Source organism: Fusarium subglutinans (assembly GCF_013396075.1).
Source record: "Fusarium subglutinans strain NRRL 66333 chromosome Unknown NRRL66333_c0000041, whole genome shotgun sequence".
Lineage (NCBI taxonomy): Eukaryota > Fungi > Ascomycota > Sordariomycetes > Hypocreales > Nectriaceae > Fusarium > Fusarium subglutinans.
Genome location: NW_023502104.1, coordinates 72,438 through 93,813, shown reverse-complemented (window position 1 = coordinate 93,813; position 21,376 = coordinate 72,438). Strand labels below are relative to the sequence as shown.

At 48.6% G+C, this 21,376-nt stretch overlaps 8 protein-coding genes across 8 annotated transcripts; 4 read left to right on the top strand and 4 right to left on the bottom strand.

Moving 5' to 3' along the window:
- Positions 1-846: 846 nt before the first annotated feature.
- On the top strand, positions 847-2,210 carry FSUBG_4507 (uncharacterized protein; the record flags this gene model as incomplete). The annotated part of the gene is made up of 3 exons (XM_036682504.1): positions 847-1,148; positions 1,204-1,744; positions 1,797-2,210. 3 exons carry the CDS (start codon positions 847-849, stop codon positions 2,208-2,210), a joined length of 1,257 nt encoding a protein of 418 aa, XP_036539922.1.
- An 807-nt stretch (positions 2,211-3,017) lies between these two features.
- FSUBG_4506 (uncharacterized protein) lies at positions 3,018-4,388 on the bottom strand (the record flags this gene model as incomplete). The annotated part of the gene is made up of 1 exon (XM_036682503.1): positions 3,018-4,388. One exon carries the CDS (start codon positions 4,386-4,388, stop codon positions 3,018-3,020), a length of 1,371 nt encoding a protein of 456 aa, XP_036539921.1.
- Positions 4,389-6,581: 2,193 nt separating this feature from the next.
- Positions 6,582-7,162, top strand: FSUBG_4505 (uncharacterized protein; the record flags this gene model as incomplete). The annotated part of the gene is made up of 4 exons (XM_036682502.1): positions 6,582-6,713; positions 6,770-6,927; positions 6,983-7,018; positions 7,069-7,162. 4 exons carry the CDS (start codon positions 6,582-6,584, stop codon positions 7,160-7,162), a joined length of 420 nt encoding a protein of 139 aa, XP_036539920.1.
- Positions 7,163-7,740: 578 nt separating this feature from the next.
- FSUBG_4504 (uncharacterized protein) lies at positions 7,741-9,534 on the top strand (the record flags this gene model as incomplete). Its single annotated transcript, XM_036682501.1, has 1 exon — positions 7,741-9,534. The coding sequence occupies one exon, from the start codon at positions 7,741-7,743 to the stop codon at positions 9,532-9,534; it is 1,794 nt and encodes a 597-aa protein (XP_036539919.1).
- Positions 9,535-9,698: 164 nt separating this feature from the next.
- Positions 9,699-10,765, bottom strand: FSUBG_4503 (uncharacterized protein; the record flags this gene model as incomplete). The annotated part of the gene is made up of 3 exons (XM_036682500.1): positions 9,699-10,080; positions 10,146-10,183; positions 10,253-10,765. The coding sequence occupies 3 exons, from the start codon at positions 10,763-10,765 to the stop codon at positions 9,699-9,701; spliced, it is 933 nt and encodes a 310-aa protein (XP_036539918.1).
- A 572-nt stretch (positions 10,766-11,337) lies between these two features.
- FSUBG_4502 (uncharacterized protein) lies at positions 11,338-18,037 on the bottom strand (the record flags this gene model as incomplete). Its single annotated transcript, XM_036682499.1, has 3 exons — positions 11,338-12,658; positions 12,708-16,673; positions 16,722-18,037. 3 exons carry the CDS (start codon positions 18,035-18,037, stop codon positions 11,338-11,340), a joined length of 6,603 nt encoding a protein of 2,200 aa, XP_036539917.1.
- A 329-nt stretch (positions 18,038-18,366) lies between these two features.
- Positions 18,367-19,218, bottom strand: FSUBG_4501 (AB hydrolase superfamily yvaM; the record flags this gene model as incomplete). The annotated part of the gene is made up of 1 exon (XM_036682498.1): positions 18,367-19,218. The coding sequence occupies one exon, from the start codon at positions 19,216-19,218 to the stop codon at positions 18,367-18,369; it is 852 nt and encodes a 283-aa protein (XP_036539916.1).
- Positions 19,219-19,781: 563 nt separating this feature from the next.
- FSUBG_4500 (glucose transporter-3) lies at positions 19,782-21,342 on the top strand (the record flags this gene model as incomplete). The annotated part of the gene is made up of 2 exons (XM_036682497.1): positions 19,782-19,874; positions 19,924-21,342. 2 exons carry the CDS (start codon positions 19,782-19,784, stop codon positions 21,340-21,342), a joined length of 1,512 nt encoding a protein of 503 aa, XP_036539915.1.
- Between the last annotated feature and the right edge of the window lie 34 nt (positions 21,343-21,376).

The window sequence follows — 21,376 nt, the reverse complement described above, 5'->3', positions numbered from 1 at the left end:
GGTGGTCGAGATGGAACGTAAGCAAAATGGGCGTATGGACTAAGAACTGTGTCTGAAAATCAGACAATGCATGGTCGAGATAATGTGAAAATTCTTAGTTTTGTATGAATCACTGTCGGCCAAAATTTGATACTTTCGCAAGAAGCCATGTTGACGAGGCCCAAGTTTTGCTCAGGCCGTTTTTGACTCTTTTCCCTACTAAAAAGAGAGATAAGCATGAAAACAACGTTCTCAGAGAAGTTAATTTGACGTAAAAAAGAACTAGTCATCAGAGAAGCCCATGGTTAAACTTTGTATTGCAAAGAAGATATTGTCTTCCGATAACCTGTGGTAGCAGCCTAAAGGCTACCCCTATGGCCAGCAAATGTTTGCATAGGTAGCCTGAGATAGCCAAACAGAATAGTAATTCTCCTTGGAATCGATGAGTCGCAACTGGGAAGCGTGGCCTGCTGTGTCAATAAACCACGGCATGGGAATGGGTGGCTGAGCCTATGAGTTGAGCACTTTGGTTTCCATGTCCCAGCGACTTGAGTAAGTCTCACAGGCTGAAGAAAAGATCTCGCCTCTTTTTCACTGTATTTTCCAGTGGTAAAGCTTAATTTTGATCACTAATAATTGAAGTCGTTTGACACTGGCTCGCGCTGGCACCGACACTGGCAGTGCGAGCCTCTCTTCTCCCCTAGCTCTCCTCACTGTTGTCTTGACCACCAGAATTCTCCCAAACAATCCCCAGTAAACCTTTCTCCGTTTCCTATTTCCTTCAAATCCTTTTACGCGTTCTTTTCCGCATTCTTCATCTCCCCTTTCTTCCTTTCCGAGCAACTGAACATCGCTCTTGTTGCAACCATGGAAACTGAACAACAAGAAGAACATGCTGCTATTATGCAGAACAATCCTGCCACGCCCGCGTCCTTGAGCGCGTTGGAAAAGATGCCGGCTGAAATCATTCTCATGGTTGGAGCAGAGGTCAGCCCCTCCGATTTCATGGTTGCTACACTTGTTTCCAAGCGTCTTCGATCAGTCCTCCTCCATCGGCGTTTCAAAAACCTCACATTTTCTGGATCCTTAAAAAAGCTGGCCCACGATATGCGGTCTTTTCTTTCCGGCGAATTTAAGAACTTGATGATGACAATCCTTTCTACTCTCAAGTATCAGTTACTATAATCTGACTCTGAAAAACCACGAACTAATCTTGTACCTCAGGTCCGTCACTATTCGCTTCGAACCCTACAGCCGCGCCGAGAAATCTACCGATTTGCACCTTTCGACGTACCGAATCGTGGTTATTGGTGAATTCGTTTCCAAGTTATCGTCAATTGATCTGATCTCTTTCAACAACCAAATTAAGGACGATATTGACTTTACTGAGGCATTCCGCAGCACACCGAAGTGGAATGGCCCCAAGGCCGTCATCTTTTGTGGTCGCAGGAACTTTCTGATCTTCAGTGCCCTCATAAACCAATTCGCCCCTAATACTGTCAAGGCAGTTCAGCTTCCTCGCCAAACTGCAAGCAGACATCCTTTGGCCTTGAAATCAGCATTTCCCTTACTCAAAGGTTTGATGGTTGATGTATCTTCACTCAAGAGTCGTTCGCGAACGCTTGCCTGCATGAGCAGCAACATTCTTCAACGAATGAATGAATACTTTCCGCACCTGGAAGCTCTTATACTCTATCAGGTTGATATTGTAGCGTGCCTGTCGGGTAGTCTACGTATCTGCAAAGGGCTACATCTGCTAAACCTTGTAAGTAGCCTCAATCTTGCTCAATGTTGTATTACTGATACAAGCATACAAGAATGAGTACGTCGAGAGACTTATTACACAGCTGAAGTCGATGCCACGACTGCGTCGTTTCGCTTTTACCATTGAGGAAGAGTCGCTTCGTTTGGAATATGACTGTCATTTGTTTGACAGGCTAGCCTCCAGTTCGGGGGGAGACGAATCAGGCGATCCAATGCAGGCCACTCCTGAGCTGAATCAGTGGCCCTACTGGCTGCCAACCTATGCTCAAAAGGACTTGTGGTGGTCAGAACTCATTACTCGCATTCTTAAGGCCGTTCCACAACTCAAAGAGCTCTGTATCGTGCACAGTCCTTTGGAATATCACCAAGGAACCAAGACCGAGGGCATCGTAACGGTTCGCGAGGAGGAGATTGCTTGTTCGGACAATTCATCCCAATTCCCCTACATTTTGGTGGATATTGATTGATCTTGTCCAAAGGTTTTGTGGTAGAAATTGTTGAATTAAGACTGGACTAAGAATGTTCGCTGATGAGGCTGTGAGATTGGCTCGGCTGCCAGATGTTTGAGAAGCGGCCATGGATGCTTGGACAGTATGATTGATGGCTAGTTGGCATTCCATTGATATTTATCAAGATAGTTCAATGGAAAGGCCCCAATGAATTCATGCTTTGGACCGGCTGTCTGCCTAAGACTTCAACAAGGATATCTGTCAAAGCTTAGATACGTTGGAGCAGATTTGTGAGAAATTATGCTGCAGACTTCAGCACGAATAAGCTCTTCCATTGTGTTTTTAGGTGTACCCTCCTGTCTAAAGGCTTCGCTGTTCTGTGTACTGACCCTCTTTCTTGTGCCTACGGTTTTTCTGGTTGCAATAGTGATTGGTGGCAGAAGCTCTGAAGCAGAGAACGCTAATACATAAACACCAAGTTCTCTGTCTCGACTCAGATTCTCAGCCAAAGTCTTAAATGCAAGTTACACATCTAGCTCAGACTTAGACATAATACCAAAATGTCTGGTCAATTGCTGCAGCGCAAAGCTAATAACTACAAGACAAGCTAGTTCATCAACCAAATCTTTGGCAATCTCAAAGCAATTTTCACGTTGCTCGAAATTCTTCAGCGTCTCAATCTTCTCTTCACCGTCTGTTACTTTAGCGATGTCAATTTCCCAAACCTGAAAATATCAAATGCCGTCCCAAAACTGAAACATGAAAGGAGTGAATAATTTCCTAATAGTCCACCAACAATTACCAAGTGACTGTGTTTCGTAACTCTCAATCATGTTTCTCGCCAGTGGCCTCAGCCTCGTCCTTATTTCCCTGCTCCCCAGCTTCCTGCTTCTCGTCCGGCTCCTCTCCCAGCTCAGCCTCCTGGGTTGTTTCCGTAGCCTCATCATGAACCTCCTCAACCCGCCGAGTGAGAAGCTTCTCCTGCTCCTCAAGGGAGCGTATGACAGGCTGAGCATTCAACTCGGCAGTCAGACGGTTGTTGATCTCCTCGCCCAACTTCTTGCGAGCCTCTCGCTGCTGATCCGTCAACGGCACACCTCGCTGTTGACCGCCACATGGACACTGGGCAAGCCAATCTGGTGCGATAAACTTCTGAGATCTCTTGCCCGAGCTAATCACACTCTCCAGAACAGCAAAAGATAAATCAAGAACATTGTCCCTTCCGAACGAGTCGGGGTCTATAAGAAGCTGAACTCCTATTCCGAATGCGACAGAGAGGATGGGTCCGACACCTGGAATGAAGCCCAGGCCTAGCTGAGCGATGCGGAGGAGCAGGTCCCTGAGGAAAGGGTTGTGCTGGTATGGTCTCCATCCGACCTCGACGCCAAAATTGGCGCTGAGGATTCTGGCGAAGTCCATCTCGCGGAAGAAATCCCGATGGGTTATGGTCGCAGAAGAAGACCTCCACATTATTGTCGAGTTGGCGGAAACAACCAACTCTTGGCCACGCTGCTTGGATGTGAACAACCCGTAGTCCGGGTTGCGCAGCTTGTGTGGGATGGAAAGATAGGCAATGATGTCCGTTATGTTGAAACCCCATGTAAGATTATCATGCCAGCCAAGGCCGTTATGGGAGTTGACAGTCAAATTCCGGAGAACCCCATCAGTACCCCGTATCAAAAGTTGCGTCCTGTGTCTGAAGTCGACAACCACGTAAGTGCACAGGTTAGGGAAAGCTTGGTCTGTGCTGAAAGCAACGGGGAAGTAGATCGCTCTCAGGGGAATAGTAGCATCAATCCACAGCCACTGGGTATCATTGTGCTGGATTTCCACTGGACGAAGGATGTACTTTCTGGGGCCTCCCCTCTGGTGATCCCGACATTCATTCCAGTTATTGCTGTTGGGATGACTGTGGATTCTGAGCATATCAGACGGGGATTTGTTTCGGCTCTCTCCCACCCAAAATCTGTCCCAGTCCCCAAAACGCGTGCCTCCGACTCCTGAAGGTGTACCATGCTGCCAGCGTGACCTGGGATGGGATCTTTGGGTCACACCAGTCGCTGGCCATCCATTCCAGTAGTACTCGAGAAGAACGGTTCTATAGAACGAAGCTTGGTTATCTGCGGACCAGTGAGAGCTATATCTTAGAGAGCTTCTGACGAAGTAGCATTCGCCTTCGGGGTAGTAGGAAGCCATTGTGGAAAGATATAACAGTGAGTGCAGTTGGAGGCTGTGATCGAGTGCATGTAATGACTGCCCAGAACTTGGAGGAAAGAATATTCTCTTGGAGAATTCTGACTTGATATTTGAGAAAGCTGGGCAAAACTGTCTTGATATAACCGTCTTCTCCCATCATAACACTTTCGTAGCCAATGTCCACACCCGTTTCCATTGCCAAGCTCAGTACTGCCTGTCCACGGTGATTGCATCATTCGGTCTGCAGGCAAGAGTGTTTGTGGCAGTCGACGACCCCGCACATGAGGCCATTTCATATAAGCCGGGGTGGCACAACTTCTTGACCGTTATGCTGCCGTACAAACTTGTCGATAAATGAGAAATTCCATTTCAGTTTTGGTTCCTTTGCAGAGAATGAAGGGATGACGATTCTGAACGGCCCGAACGTTGGTTGCACCCTGATGCTGGCTAACATACGGGATGGAGCCAATTCGTTGAGGTTTCGTGGGGGTGGAGAGTGAGTACTGCATGTTGCACTTCTTTGGGCATCTTCGGCAGTTGTGGTGTTGGTTGAAGCCGAATATCTAAATATTTCAGCAAGTTTCCGGCGGCATAGTCTATAGTACGAAGGTACTTGTGGTTTTCTGGTGGCCTGCGACTGGATTATATCATTACTGCTTTGAGAAATTCATGATGATACCCGTGCGTCTTTGGAATACCTTTACTCCCAGATATGACGCCATGCTCAAGAAGAGACAAGCAAGACTAACCGCCACAGCCTGAAGGTGATGTCCGTCAATGACTTAGTCAGCGTAGGATCCATGCTATAGAAGAACCTATAAGCCGTAAGAATAAAGTTAGCAGAGTAGTATTGCAGATTGAGCTGTTTGTAGTAAGCTTGATTAGGAAATCCCCGGCGGCCCGGACATTACGGACACTTTTGCTGAAATATTCTCCGTCATTGGCTTGACTCTGACTCTCGGGAAACAATATCCTGTGTGCCACTATTGCGACTGGTTAATGCAAAGTGATCCCTGAGGATCGTGTATCGTCGTGGCAGGACTCAGCCTCACTACAACAATCGGAAGCCGGAAGAAACAGTGTTGAAGCCTTGGACCAGTGATAACCTCGCTGAGATCAATCGGAGGCTGTGGTGAGCCTTTGCAAGACACCTAATGGGATTTGGAATCACTCTTAGATGGATTCTTATCCAAGCTATTTAGGCTAACTATTCAGAGAAATAAAATATGAGCTTGAGTTCCAATAATTAGTAGAGAACCTCGGTGTATTCGACATGTTACAACACGGCCCTGATCAGAATCTCACCTTAAGCATCAACCCTCACCGCATCGGCAGATGCAATTTTTCCAGAATTCTTATTATTCCCACGTGTCTAGGCAAAGCTGACTGCAGATTCAGATGCCAACAGATGACCCAAAAGTTCTCGGCATTTATGCTGAGGCTTAGTTTCTAGAGGCTGAGTAAGAAAACTATCCCGCAGAAAGTTAGCAAGAGAACTTGCGAGTCTTAAAATGCAGGGGGGCTCTTGTCATCCGCCTACCAATTACACGCCGGGCGACCCGAGGGATTTTCAATTGACAAGATAGGGTTATGGTCAATCATGCTACTATGCTGGTTGGGCTGAAACGGCTATACGGCGGGAATATTGAAGATACCTCGAGATATGAAGCCGTCAACATCACCTAAGTCTTCTTAATTTAATGTGTAGCTAGAAAAATGAAGTATTTAAAGTCCAACATGTTATTATTTTTCTTATTAGCAACAAATGCTTCTAAACTCAACTTTAGTGAAAATTCGCCTCGGAACGGAATTCCGTTTCTGTGTGACCTCCTGCCACTTGCAGCATAAAATCCATGCGTTGTCAGCGTCCCGCAAGACTAACCATGGGGGTCCCCTGTATTTCCAACCCGTTTCTCACTGACGATCTCCGAATGGCTCTTTCGGATAACTCTACCAATTTTAGCATTGTCTTTGCTATAGCCTCGGATTGAAACTCACGGACTTAATGTAACTCTGCCTCGTTGAGGATCTTGTGGTAACGTAGCAAGAGGCTGGTGAAGAAATTATCATGGGGGCGGAGAAATGGAAATAGTATAAAGAGAGGGATTCCTTCGATATGATGTCTGTTCATCAGATCACGATTTACAACTTCAACTCAGACTTCAACTTATTCTTCACAATTCAACCGCCAAAATGGTCAACTTCATCACCTCTCTCGCTATCCTCCTCACCGCTGCTTCTTCAGCCCTTGCTGCTCCACAACCTCTTGAAGCTCGTGATGATACCAGCTGCATGGACAACCTCCCTGGAAACACTTTGGCCAACGTACGTTTCATCTCCAGCTCCTCCGCAGCTTGATCCAGCTTACTAACCTCCTAAAGGTCAACGAAGCAGTCGAGTGCATCAACTACCTCGCCAGTCTCGGTGATCAAGCCTGCGTAGCTGGTGTCTCCGGCCAGTCCTTCTGCAGACGCGGAAACACCCAGATCACTGGTCTTGCTGTTGGACTTAACAGCGACCAAACTTCTTCTTCTCCTTGGTGAGCTTATGTTCAAAGCCCCTCTTTGTTGAGTCCTTACTGACCCCGTTCTTAGCCGTGATGTTGCCCGAGGCGCTGGTCTTGTCATGGAGTAAGTTTTCTCCCTCGTGTATCAACTGTTGCTTTACTAACGATCCTCAGCCGCTGCACACGAGCCGATGGAAAGGTTCGAGGACAGAACCCTGCTTGGGGCAATGGTCACCTCATGGTCGACATCCGCAATGTTCCTCAGTAAAGTAGCGGCCAGTGTCTTGACTTCAACGGTACGCAGTGAGGTAGCTTCTCTAAGAGGTAGCTTCTCGTATATACTAATATACAATATTATATGATTATCTCTCTTTGAGCAATATCTTTCATACCTTGATTCCTATCTAGTTTCGTAAGTCACCTAAATCTAAAGATTATCAAATGTGTTTATGCTACTGAATATTTCGCTGTTATTTATGTTTGCTGTTAATATCCAATGCTGCATCTCAAGTTTGAAGCTACGCGATTGGGTTGTCAACCTCAAACAGACCAACCCAAACGTAGGCTGTCTTAGGCAAACATTACCTTACACCACTCTGCCTAAAACAATTCACTTTTTATGAATGCTAGATATTTTTATAACCCGTCTCATAGGACGAGCGATCAATTGCCGGTTTCAAGTTAAATTTGCTTACACCGACCCCACAGTCTCCGTAGTCCATGTCCGTGTCCGTGTCCGTCCACCGCGTCCGTCTCGTCTTATGCCAACCTCCACCTCCGACCGACTTTTCTCCCACATCTCAAACCCCATTTCTCTGTCCAAATCGCCCACAATCTATCGACACCATGGCTACACCGGCGGTGTACTCCTCACTCGATAAAGAAGACCGAGTCGACGACAAAAACCCTGGTCTAGCAACAGACTCCCCCATCTCTCAAGACACAAACTTCAAAAGATTGTACAAGCTGGATAGTTGGCTGAAATGGTATGTCATTACTCTTGGCATTTACCTAGCCGGTGCAATATTCTGCGTAGTCTGGTCGTACACCGGCGCACTGCTCGATAACGATGCTTCAAAACGTCGAGTCTTTCGAACAGGCGATTCTGTCCCCGTTGATCAACTATACTCTGGTATAGCGCTCTCGGCCCTCCTCGCCCCAGCAGCTCTATTCGTTCAGTTTGTAGTCTTTGATTTTCGCAGATTGCATTTGTTCGCACTCACGACGCAGCAGCCTGTTGCCATTAGAGATCTGGATGATATCGCAGAGGGCGTTACGCTGTTGACGCTACCGGCTGTGATGAAGTATTCGTGGTGGTATGGAGTCATGCATACCTTGTTGATCATTACGAGAACGCTGCTTGTGCCGGTGGGAACGCTGTCGCTTACTGTTGGGCCGTATGGACATTTTAAGGAGGGCTGGGGTGTCGTGGGGGTTCCGATTGCGCGGGACGTGGCGGGGAGTAACATTACCGCGCTATCAACTGCGATGGGTGCCAGTCCAGACTTGGAGTTTCGTCCGTCGCTTTCGAAGAATGACACGTTTTTGTCTCAAACGGTGTTTACGTTTGTAGGGAGTCTCGTATCGCAGAATGCGTTGGCGAATGTTGATTCTGGCGTCTTGGGGCCTGTGCCTACGCATAACCTCACTTTTGCTACAAACTCAACTTACGATGGGTTGGTCTTCTTCAACTGGACCGCTGCATGTGAGGCTGCTACTGAAGTGAACTACACTTCTTACAAAGATGACGGCAACACGATTTACAACTTCACCCTCCCTGACAACAGCGTCGAGAGCATCGAACTGCTTGCTCAAGGCTCGCAGAGAATTCGACTCTGGAGTAACGCTTCAGTCCACGGCACAAACAAGATCCCAACCTCAGGCACGACTTATTCCCTCTTAGCTACGAAATCTATCCCGAATGTCAACGAGACTGCTCTGCGGAACAGAGGCAACGACAAGAGTTTGGTGCAAACAGACGGAGGAGATTGGGTCTCCCGCACGAAATGCACGCCGTCCATCAAATGGCTCGTTGGCTCGTGTACCTTCAACGGTACGATCATGACCTCCTGCACAGAAGCCCCTGGGTCCAATCAAACAGCGCTCGACACGGAGGCGCTTGATGCGCTGGGCGTGTACATGTCTGCTATTCCATGGTACATCTTCCGCAACCAGATCGGTATTGTTGACGATACCCTCGATGCTCTTTACGCGATTCCCACGGCGGAAGATTTCGGTCACTTCTTTGGCAACATGGCTCACGCGATTGTGTCGATCAGCACAGCTGGATATTTCGGTACTTCATCTGTTCCTACGCTCTCCCACATCACGGAATCAGTGTACATCGTGCGCTGCAGTATTCTCATTGCCGTAACAGTCATGCTGTTCCTTTCAGTATCTGTCTCGGTCATCGACATCATTCGCAATAGGATGAAGCATCTTCCTCAACTACCGGCGTCGTTCCTTGCTATTGCGCATGCCGTGAGGGGACCTTGGTGGGACAACGAGTTGGACGGTTACAGACCGTGGGACAAGATGAAGACGAGAAGTGATGGGGCAGAGGCGGTTATGTTTGGTGTTGATACAGTAGACTCGAGGTACATCAGGCTTGCGCCGTCTGTTGCACCAATCCGTCGTTGATTCAGTATATATAGCGCTCCTTATGTAGCTACTGAGCAATTCATTTCCATCCCTCATTCTTCAATCCTTTCATGGAATCATCCTTATAACCCCCCATGATTCAATGACCGCCGCGAAACCAAGCCCTCCCTTGACAGTCCCAAAAACATGAACACACTCTTCCATCACTCCTTAGCAAACTCCCCCGTAGCAAACCAGTCATCAATCCCTTCGAACCACTTGTCGATAGAAGCATTGATGACGCCATCGCCAAAGGCGGGAGGTCCCTCGTACGGCAGTTTCGCAAGTCGGTATTCGAGAGGGCGGGTGAAACTCTCGTCGAGCCAAACGCCGCGTTTGATGGGCTTGTTCTCCACGTCAATGATCCGCTTCATGTTGTCACCAAGCTCGTTGGGGTCGGACTTGAACTTTTTGTAGATGATGGTGTCGAATTTGAGCTCGCCCATGTATTCGCCGTCGCCAGCAAAGTTGGCATCCTCAAAGTCCATGGTGATGCAAAACCAGCTGAGGAACTCGGCGCTGTTGAGGCGGATCATCCACTGGAGGCTATTTCATATTAGCTGCGCTCAAAAAGATACGAGAGAATTATGAGAGGGGAGATCTGAACTCACAGGGCGTCGCGGTATCCGTACAAATTACCGCCAGTCTCCTAAAACTTGAAGCGCAGCAGGTTCGTACGCTCCTCCTCCGGCAGCCCAGCACGAGTACCCTGAAGAACATTGATGAAGTCGATCAGGATTAAGTTTTCCTTTGGGTCCTTCTTCGAATTCTTAAGTTCAAACTCAAATATCAGAAGAGGATCCATGAACGGCTCGCTCTTGATGCAGAATCGCACAGTGAGTTCGGCCTTGCCATCGGCGGTGGGCGCCATCCACATAGCGAAGCCATGGATGGCACAACGGTTTCCGTCCTCATCGGCAAAGAGCACGTTCTCATTGAGCTCGAAGAAGAAGTGCTGGAGGCACTCAGTCTCGCCAGGCGGTTGGTAGTACTGCAGAGACATGCTGATGAGGCCAGTGCGGGAGACGACAGCGAGATGAGGGTCCGTCTGGCCGAGGATGTCGGACAAGGTGAAGGTATCACGCGCAGGAGGAGGGACTTTCTCCCAGTCGCGCTCCTCGGTCAGGAGGGCGGTCTTCCAGTAGGTGTCGTGATTCTTGGTAGGGTCGACACCAGTGGAAGGGTGCATAGTGGCATGGGCCCGCTTGGACGCATACTCGGCAGCCTGCATCTTGGCGGCCTTGTAGACAAACAGAGACTACTCTGTCGGAACTCTATTCGTACATATACTTTCAGAGGGTGATAGGGACCGCGTCCAAACACGTTTGTTGGTGGTTATGTGTGGGTCGAGTTTGCATGCAGGTCGTGGAGGAGGGAGACGAGGGGGTTACGAAATATTTTGCACTAAATTTACATGCCTACCGATAAACAAAGGGCCATGCAGGATCTTTGGGGCCTAGTATGGCAGGCTACCCCTCTGTCAGTGCAAGCACACTCACCGTTATCTCTACCTCGCTCAGTTTTTATAATACAGCTGTCAAATATCTTTGGTCTCCTCCACTTATGCATCTTTCCTCTACTCTCATCATATCTACGGCTTTAATCTGTTTTATTTGCTCAATGTCGCCTCTCTTTCATGCCTATCCCAAACAGTTTGCCTCGACTTCAAGCTGAGTGCTCCCTTGCAAACGCAATCGTCAAGATGAAAGTGACAAAAAGGCATCATCCAAACATGGCTTATTACGCATCTCCTCCCTTTAATTCAAGTTCTTCTGACTGCCTTCTCCTTCAAAAACACGAACATTACCCAGAGCCAGACTCGGAATTCGACTCTGAGTAGGAGTCAGACCCTCCGACACCCCTGATCCGCGTGAAGAAACTCCGATTCTGATCCGATTCCGCATCTCCTTCAGAACCAGTATCTGAGTCTGTATCCGAAGTCGAGTCCATTTCTTCGACATGCAGCCGCACAACCTTCCCCTGCCAGCTCTTCTTCATCTTCGACAATCTCATCGCATAATCCAAAGTCGACTCTTCAAGCCATCGGGCTCTTGTGCCGTAAAGCAACACTTTGGCTTGTATATATCCACCCCATGGAACTTCTGCCTGAACACAATCCGCATCACTCTCAGCTGTAAGACGCTGCTGGTCCATGAATCGACCACAAAGAAGCCATTCCCTGACCGCCTCTGTTCCAGCGGCTAGAAAACAGCTGGTGAACCCGCTCTTACCCAAGTACGTTAAAGATGCCCCATTGCGGGCGAGAAGCTTGACAGCATCTAAGCTCCCGCAGACACTTGCATTCATGATTGCTGATCCAAAACAGGAACCTTCGAAGTTGATATCAGCACCCATCTCGAGGCAATTCGCGATAATATCAACGCGATTCAAAGCGGCCGCATGGCATAAAGGGCTCCAGCCGCGCGATGGTTCAAGATTCAGGATTTTGCAGAACAGATCAGCCGGCATTCGTTGTCGAAGCCGCTCGAATGAGGACGTTAGTAGGGCAAGACCAGAAAATTCACACCACTCCAGGTGCCACGGAAAAGGAGTCGTTCTGCTCAGATCTTGTTCGCGGTCCAATACCCAGTCGACCAGATCTTCTTCGCCCAATACGTAATGTATCATACTCCGACCCGCCTCATCCTCACTCGTCAGATCATGATGGAGCTGATGTAGATTGTTCAGAGTTTCAGGGGTCAGTTGCAATACCTCGCATTTTGCCGAGAATCGTGGCGGGTCTGATACAGTGAATAACTCCTTTGGTAATTGTGAAAAGCTGACAGGGTGCGCTTCATCGAACAGATTATCACCGAACCAGTTGATAAATGACGGTAGTGATCCGAGCCTGCACACAGCAGCTATCGATGCCCCAAGCGACAGCAAATACTGCGCCGTACCAACATCTTGCGCAAGCATTAGTGGTGTCCACCCATTCGAGTCGGCTGCATCTATATTCGCTCCCCTATCTACCAGAAGCGAGACTGCCTCCTTGTTCCCATCCCACGCGGCGATGTGCAACGCTGTCGTCTCTGCATGATACGTCCATACTTGACAGCTATTTTCACAATTGAAATCCATCGGAAACAAGCGGTTCAATACGTCTTTGAAGGCTTGTGGAGATCTGCGAGATGGTTAGTCAATTGCCCTACACCTCTCTCCCTTCTGCTTACCCAATGTATTGAAGGTGTTTTTCTGCTTCTTTAAGCAATATCTCAAGACCTGCCATATTCTCTCCGTCTATTGCTTCATAGAATGGAAACTCACACCCGAATCTCAAATCACCGCCTTGCCTTAAGTATTTCAAGAAAGATTCGGGCAGCAAACGATTGAGGCTTGGCAGGTTAGCAGTCAATTCAATGACGCTTTTCCCAGATCCATCGTTACAATCCGCTTGTAGTGCACTGGCTCCTGCTCCTAACAGCCATTCGCCCATGGCAAAGTTGCCATCGTCCAAAACTACCAGAAGCGCGGACAATCCAGGTCTTGATGGGAGGGGAACATCGGCAGAGCACCCTTTGTCAATCAACTGTATCATGCTTTCATAGTCATGTTCATCTAAGGCTCTTTCGAACGCCAATGCCAAACGCTCTGTTGGTTCCACAAACTCCGTAAGTTTTTGGATAGATGAGATTTGTTTGTAGCCACCTTGGGGATCACCTTCCAGAACCTCATGGATTTCTTGGAGCTCAAGCTCGAAGGCAAGCCTCCCTGGGCTCATTCCGTTGGTATCCAAGGTTTGAAATGCGCCATACTCAATCAAGCATTGGACAACGGGTAGATGACCGCCGAATACGGCCATGTGCAATGGACTGAAGCCGAATTGACTCTCTATCATTGCGTTGAACCCTCTTGTCAGAAGAAGCTTCACGACATCCACGAATCCTCCATAGGCAGCAATATGGACCGGAGAAAGCCCTTCATCTGATATCGAAGTCTTGTCCGGTGCTGAGACTTGGTCCAGCATGTACTCAAGGCAAGCAACACTATTGCAGGCCGAGGCCAAATGGATAGTGGTTCCATTACTGATCATAACCGTCTGACCAAGGATTTGGACTCCAAAAGTCACAGGATCAGACCATCGAAACGAAGTCCCTGCCTGGTCTGTGTGATCTGCAATCTTCTGCAGGAATGCCAACTTATCGGTGGCTATACAAGTGAGCACCCCATTAAAGAACGAAGGACCGCTCACATATGGGTCGGCGCCTAATTCTAGCAGTCGCTCTGCAAATTGTAAAGAGGACTGTTGGAGGTGATACACAAGAGGAGTAGAAGCATACGAGCCTGAGCCAACATAGTCTATGTCGAACCCATGTTGCACAAGTGCCTCCGCCAACCAAAGGATGTCTTTTGCCTCTTCTGACGTAGCAAGTGTATGAAGAGGTGATGCCCGATCTATTTCTAGGGGTTTCTTCACTGCCTCATCCACGCTGCAATGTCCCAGTAACTCCCTGAGAGCCGCGGATCCCTCGTCGGTGGTGCAAAGACCAGTCGCCACGCCGGCACGGAATGCAACTTCAAAGGGCGTTTGGTCATCCACACGGCGATGGATGTTGGCTCCATTCTCATTAAGTAGCCGTATCATATCGAGATTGGCACTCTTGAGGACATCCTGAAATAACAGGGATATTTCGTCAGAGCTTTTTAGGTCATCCCAGTAATTGGTTTGCACAATAGCATCGCGAATCGTTGGCATCAACGATGACTTGGGGTTGGACAGTAGTAGCTTCAGTCCACTTTCTTCGAACTGTTTCTCATGGCTGCGCATCGCTCCAAGTTCGAACACGCTCGTTATCATGGTTTCGAATTCCTTTGAACTGATGTATTGTTCTGTGCTGGTCCCCTCATTGTCAGGTAGGCAACACAAAAAGCTCCACAAGCTCTGGGTTTCACTTGATTCAGTGTCATCCAGGGTTTCGGGGAAGAGTGCCTTGATGATATCACTGTTTGGAAACACGCGATTTTCGAGCGTATTAGTGATGTACCTCTCAAGCGGTAGTCTACCATCAATCCGTGAAGTAACCGCGTCTGGATAAAGCTTAATCAGAAAGTTTACTTGGTCAAAAGAGACCCAAGCTTTCAGTTTGTGTAATGGTGTTGGTTCGGTTCCTATCATACTGTCGAACTCGGCAAAGGCTCCCTTCTGAGGGTAGACGCTTTTTTCAGGCCCTAGGCTCGTGGTCGTGTCTTTTGCCCTGCGGTATCTCTGCAAAAAGTCCAGAATCTGAAGGCATAGCTTATTCAAGTCAAGATCGCGATGTTCGCTCTTTGGACTCTCTCCAGCGCTTTCGAACACCACAGTTAACGGCGTATCGCCATGACATGACCTTGACTGAAGACCCTTGATCGCCTCTTCTGTATCCAACTCAAAGATAGCATTGATAAACTGATAGTCCAAGGGGCGATCCTTAGCCCAGTAATGCAAGATGTTGTAACCCTCAGTGTCCTGGCTCATAAGAGATATTCTAAGATCCTTCAAGACCTTGCAAAGCCGTAGCCTGCCATGACGCTCGCACAAATGGATTGGGAACTTGCCTTCCTCGTTTTGGGTATAGGGATCGAACCCTGCACTAACCAAGGCTTTAAAGTTGTCAAGGGCGTTGTACTTGATTGCCAGGTGTAAAAGCCCATTAACAAGTCCCGAGTATCGAACTTGATTCTTCATTCGCCTATCCTTGAAACAGTACTTGAGCAACTCGGTATTATCGCTGCAAATAGCTGAGACCAGTTGGGAAACCAAAGCGTCGTCCGACATCAGGTCGCAAGAACCAACCAGAGTTAAATCTCTTGTGAGGGAGAAGTCACATTCTTGAGCCCAACTCCACACAATCAAGCCCAGCTCAGCACCCCAGTCGCTATTGTAGGCTCCAGTTGAACTAAGGAATTTCAAAAGCATGCGAGTCGACACTTCTGCCACATAATTTGACGTACTAGTAGCCACGAGCCATTCTTCAAGAACCTTGACGTCAGACACAGATGGTGTGGTGCGAGCGCATAAGCACCGAAATACAGGGTATAAGTCGTTGAATATCGATGCAAACAAGCAGGTGATAGAGAAAACAGAGAGCGTATTGGGAGGGATCCGATGAGCTGAAGAGCGCGCTCCGGCATGTATTAGGCAGTCAATCGTCACATCTCTACGCTGAGCCGAGGGCAAGAACTGCTTTCTTCCATTGGTAATAAGAGAGCGATGTTTTTCGTTCGTCCCGCTCATTTCTGCCAGTCCAGGGACTGCCAAGATGGACATAAATGCAAGGTCGAGAGGTGTTGCGGCATCGAGTTTCTGGTTCACATCTGAACCGCTACAGATCAAGAAGTCGCATATCTCAGGGATATTCAAAGCAGCAGCCATGTGTAATGGCTGAAAAGAAGGATTGCTCACTGTTCTCCAGGCCTGTATTTCGCTCAGTGCTGACCGAGTGCCAGTAGCATATGTAACTTTTTTGAGAACCTCAATAGCCCAGCACATGAAGAATGCTGGCTTGGAAGGCTGGAACAGGGACTTTGCTAAATCCAGAATGCCTGCGTCACTGAGGCCATCTTTCGTGAGCTTGATCCATAGGAGAGCGGCATGTTTGTAAAACGGGTATGTCTCGTTTCTTTGAACAGTGGCAGCGACTTGTTCGTGCGGGTTGTTGGGAAACTTGTCAAAATTCTTCATTTGAAGAAACCGAAGACATTGCGTAGCAAGAAGCGGGTGCGTCGTGTGCTGGGTAATCCGGTATTTTCCAAGGTCGGTCCCTTGAGATGTGGCGTTCTCATCTTCCAGGAATTCGCGGACAGAGAAGTGGGCAAATTCGAAGTATCTTCCATCAGTAGATTTTCGGATGAGGCTGCTGCACCTCTTCAAAATTTCATACTCCGGTACAATATTGCCTTCGTCTATCTTTTCCCCTATTGCTGTGGTTGAGACCGCCTGCCGCAGCTCAACTATCGTCAACTTCGGCTCTGCTATAGCCATGAAGTGAAGACACATCTGAACCATGTTTTGTACTCCAAGAGAGAATTTGTTTACCTTCTCGAGAAGGCGACGATAACTCTCAGGTAAGTCGGGCGGGAGCTTGCTCAAAGCTTCGCGGCGCTCCTGGTCGTGAGCACAGTTGCACAGGTAGTCAAGCTGGCAAACTACCCATCTGAACCTGGATCTTGTTATTCTGGCTCGCAAGTGATATTCTCGGCGGTCTTACATCCCATCAGCCTTGCCCACCAAAGCGCTCCGGATCTCCTCTTTCATATCCGGGCTGGCCAGCTGCAGCTGTCGTGTGCGAATCCTCTTGTCAACTTCGGCATTCACATAGAGTTCAACATCCTCGGTATGGGCTGCTATTTGGATAGGCTCAAAGTCTTCTTCTAAACGCACACGAATGTTGACGTGATCCCGACTGAAAATAGCCATTGACACTCGCTCAGCGTTGTCAGCTAATTGGATCAAGTTGTCGACCACTTCGTCGGTCATATCATCACACTCATCAATGCCATCAACTACTATGATGGTCTGGTCAAATGTCTCACACATTTGACTGATCTGAGCTCGTAGTTCGTCCGCATCCGCAGTCTGTGGGAGTCCGTCTTGTGGGTAGAGACTTTCGTAATAAGCGTCCAGGAGGCTATATGATTCGTCGTTTTGACGAGCAAGTTGAGAAACCAGTGCGCCAAGAATATTTACTATGTTCCATGTTTTTGAGTCCTTGTAGTCACAAAAGAAGAATGCCACCCCTGTCCTGCGAGAAGCGTAACTGAGAGAGAGAGCCTCTTGAATCACAGAGCCAGCGAGGATGGTTTTTCCTGCTCCTGGTATGCCGGTCAGCCAAAGCTTGGAGCCTGGTGTTTCGAGCCAGCGAATAAAGGTTGGAGATTCAGTCAACCAAAGCCCAGTCATGGAGTGGCGAAGTCTGATACTTGTTTGCAGGGCGTACTGCGGATTTGCTTTCATGAAATGATTCAGAATGCGCTTTTTCCGTTTGTTGATGTCTATCATGGTGTTGATCTCAATTCTTCTCGCTACCTCTCCTAGAGCCTTGAGCTTCTTGTCTATTTCATCAGATTTGGAAAGTGATAGTTGTATCTTCCTCATCGAGTCAGCAAGAAGGGCAACACTGATGGTTTCCTTATGTCGAGACAGCTCGGCCAGAAGCTCTTTTGTCTCTGACGATGAGAAGGGCCATTTAAGCTGTCGAACGATGCCTTCGAACTTGGATTTCTTGAAGCTTTCGGAGGCCTTCTTGACTCTTGATTCAATTTTGTTGAATGTCTTGTAGCAGTGATTAAGGTAGTGGTTCCTCAATGTCGGGTCGAAGGATTGCCCTTCATCTTCCAAATCTGATGTCAGAGCCTCAAGGCGTCGCAACACACTGGACAGATTGCTGATCTCGTCAACAAGGCTCTGAATCTCATCTTTCGCATCTTTGGCAGCTCTGACGAATTTGTATGTGGTTCTGAAGATAACATCGGCCAGTGAGATTAAACCGGCGATACTGGCTGCCAAAGAAAGAGGTTCGGCCATGGCGGATGACTGTACAGAGTTATTTTATCTCAATACCGATCATGGTATTATAAACCAGAAGATAAAAAGACAATTCCTGTGTTGGGGGATATCATATCATAGCATCCCCGCATAATGCGGCTGATGCGAATGGAGGGTAAGACCATGCAAGTCCTGTCAGCCCGCGGCTGCAGAAGGTGCCTCACTACGGTTTCTGCCTAAAGCAGGCGCGCTCAGCCCGAACCAGGCCCTTGAAAGTGGCATGAGCAATTCTGTAGTGAACTCTTATTGACTGCCTTAGGGGCTCTACCTGTTTTTTTGCGAATTCGGCTGTCCTTGTATTGACCATGCTACAAGATCTCAAACTCTTTAGGCAGCTCTTTCTCCTGTACCCAAGCAGCGATTCCAGCAGCAAACAACTCTGGCAGTTGTAAATGCCAAGGATGATACGCATCCCTCACAACAACAGCCTCATTCTTGACTCCCTTCTTCTGTCCTCCCTCTCTCAGAACAACACCCATATCTCGTACAGGATCAATCTGGTCCATCTTCCCTCCCGCAATAACACAAGTCCTGACCCCAGAATATGCAACAGCTTTGACGTCCTCCATACTAAAGGCACTGAGTTCCTTATTCATCGCCTTGCTCCTCTCCGCTGAATTGCCCCTCTCCGGTGAAGTGTTCTTCTTCGTTTCGGCGAGCCATTCTTCGTAGTCAATTCCCTGCCATCGCAGCGATACCTCAAGCACGCCAGGGATGTTCTGGATGCAATTCGCAATCGACATCGCCATGGGGTGCTCCATGAACCACTTAAACATCCCTCTGTAAGGATAAGCACCGGTTGCAAACGTCGACAGCAGGACCTCGGGATGGCGAGATGTGAGAACGAGAGCAATGAAACCTCCCAGAGATAGGCCAACGACATGTGCTTTTCCGCCATGGGCGTGCTTTTGAATGACTTTGCATACTTCGTCAGCAGCTGATGCGAGCGTGAGAGGACGCCCGATATCCCAAGATCCAGAGTGCATTGGGAGGTCGACGAGGATTAGGTGATGAGAGGACAGTGATTGCTGAGGAGCAACCAACTTCCATTCAACATGACTGCCTCCGCCACCGTGTAAGAATATTATTGATTCATTCTGGTCTTTGTTGCGTTCTTCAAAATAGAGTATTTTCTCTTCGTCGGTGGGTTCTTCGGACATGTTCAGGGTAGTTCGGGAACGAATTATTTGTCTAAAGTATAATGGCTTTTGCAACAGCGAATCATAAAGATTTCTGACAAGTTAACAGGAACGGGAACTACCTAATTGGGGCTTGGCATGTATTTAAAGTATCTGCGACAAAAGTTTACCAGACCCAAACTCTCGTGACTGCTGAGCTCCCGGGTAATCGGCATGCTTTTATGATAAGGGACCAACATGCATACGTATCCCATCTCAACATTGGTCAAACCAATACGAGATTGATACCCTGGAAAGACTCGCTTCAAAAGTTCATGAAATACTCTCAGATAAAGGTCAATCAGCTGGTTGTCCTCCAATAACCCGGATTTGGAAACTTTCATTCCAATCCACTGTCATGATGAACGCAGGGGGGCCGAAAACAGGGGTAATCCACGCCGCCACAGCGCACATGGACCCACCCCCAGCACAAGCTAACTCAAGCTATAGCCTATCCGTACCCCAGATCCTCACCTTGAACCCTCCCTCACTCAACCTTACCTCTTCACCAACCCATTCTCTCGACGAAATATCCGACCGCCAGAATGGCCGGTATCAGACTCCGCGATGTCAGCGGGTATCTGATCTTGCTCATCGCCATCACGACCCTGGGGTCGTTGCAGTTCGGCTTTCACTTGGTACGTTTCCCGCAAGATCGCCGTGATAATAGCTAACTAACTATCTTAGGCTGAACTCAACGCACCCCAGGACGTTATTACATGCCGCAAGAAATCGATCTCCGCCCTCGACAAGATCAAGGGACTGGTCTACAAGCCGAAAGATGACGATGCTGGTTCTGGCTTCATGCCCCATTGTATCCCCATGGACGAGGCTTCGTTTGCGACGATATCTTCCATCTTCATGGTTGGTGGGCTGTTGGGAGCTTTGGCCTCTGGACCGTTCTCGTCGAAACGTGGACGCCTTCCTGCGATGCGCATCACGGGTCTGCTCTATTTGTTTGGGGCAGCTGTTGAGACCGTTGCAGGAAGCGTCTTCGTCATGGCGCTCGGTCGCTTGTTTGCTGGTATCGGAGCTGGAGCGTCGACTGTCGTTGTCCCTCTTTACATCAGTGAGATTGCACCACCCAAGGAACGTGGACTGTTTGGCTTCATGACGCAGATCTCGATCAATTTTGGTATCCTGGTGGTTCAGACCATGGGATTCTTCCTGAGCTACGGTACTGCTTGGAGATGGATCCTTGCTACTGGAGTCTTCATCGCAACCGCGCAAACTCTGGGTCTCTTCGTCGTCCCAGAGAGTCCATCTTGGTTGGCAGCGCAGGGAAATGCACCCAAGGCCAGGCGGACCCTACAGAGAATTCGTGGCAACGGCTACGACATCCATGAGGAGACTGAGACCTGGGACTCAGATGACCATGATGCTTCCGAAGAAGACGGCTTGCTTCAGGCGGATAGTGCCTCCGAATCACCATCGAAGAAACGGACTGAGCATCTTGGATTCTTCGAAGTACTGAAGGATCCTGATACCAGGCCTGCAATCGTTGCTGTCGTGGGCATCATGTTTGCCCAGCAGTTTTGCGGTGTCAACTCGATCATCATGTACTCCGTTTCTCTTCTTGCTGACCTACTCCCTGTCTCTTCGTCACTGCTCACTATTCTCGTTTCTGTTGTCAACTTGTTCACTACTATCGCATGCGCGCCTCTTCCCGATCGTCTCGGTCGCAAGACCTGCCTCCTTGCCTCGATTATCGGACAAGGATCAAGCGCTCTCATCCTAGCCATCTCGATCATCTTTGGAGTCAAGATTCTTTCAGCCATCGCTGTCGTCGCCTTTGTCGGCTTTTTCGCAGTTGGTCTGGGCCCAGTACCATTCCTGATCTCCTCCGAGCTGGTCGGACAAGAGGCTGTTGGCGCCACGCAGAGTTGGTGTCTCGCAGCTAACTACGCAGCGACTTTCCTGGTCGCTCAATTCTTCCCAATTGTAAACTCAGCTCTTAACGACTTGCTGGGCGGTCACGGATGGGTTTACTTCATCTTTGCAGGTCTAGCCGCTGGATCTGCTATCTTTGTGTTCTGGAACGTGCCAGAAACGAAGGGCAAGAAGGATGTCGATGAGGTTTGGGGCAGGACAAGGCGCGTTGATTAGAAGCCTGCGACAAATGCTGCCTTGACTTATCGTC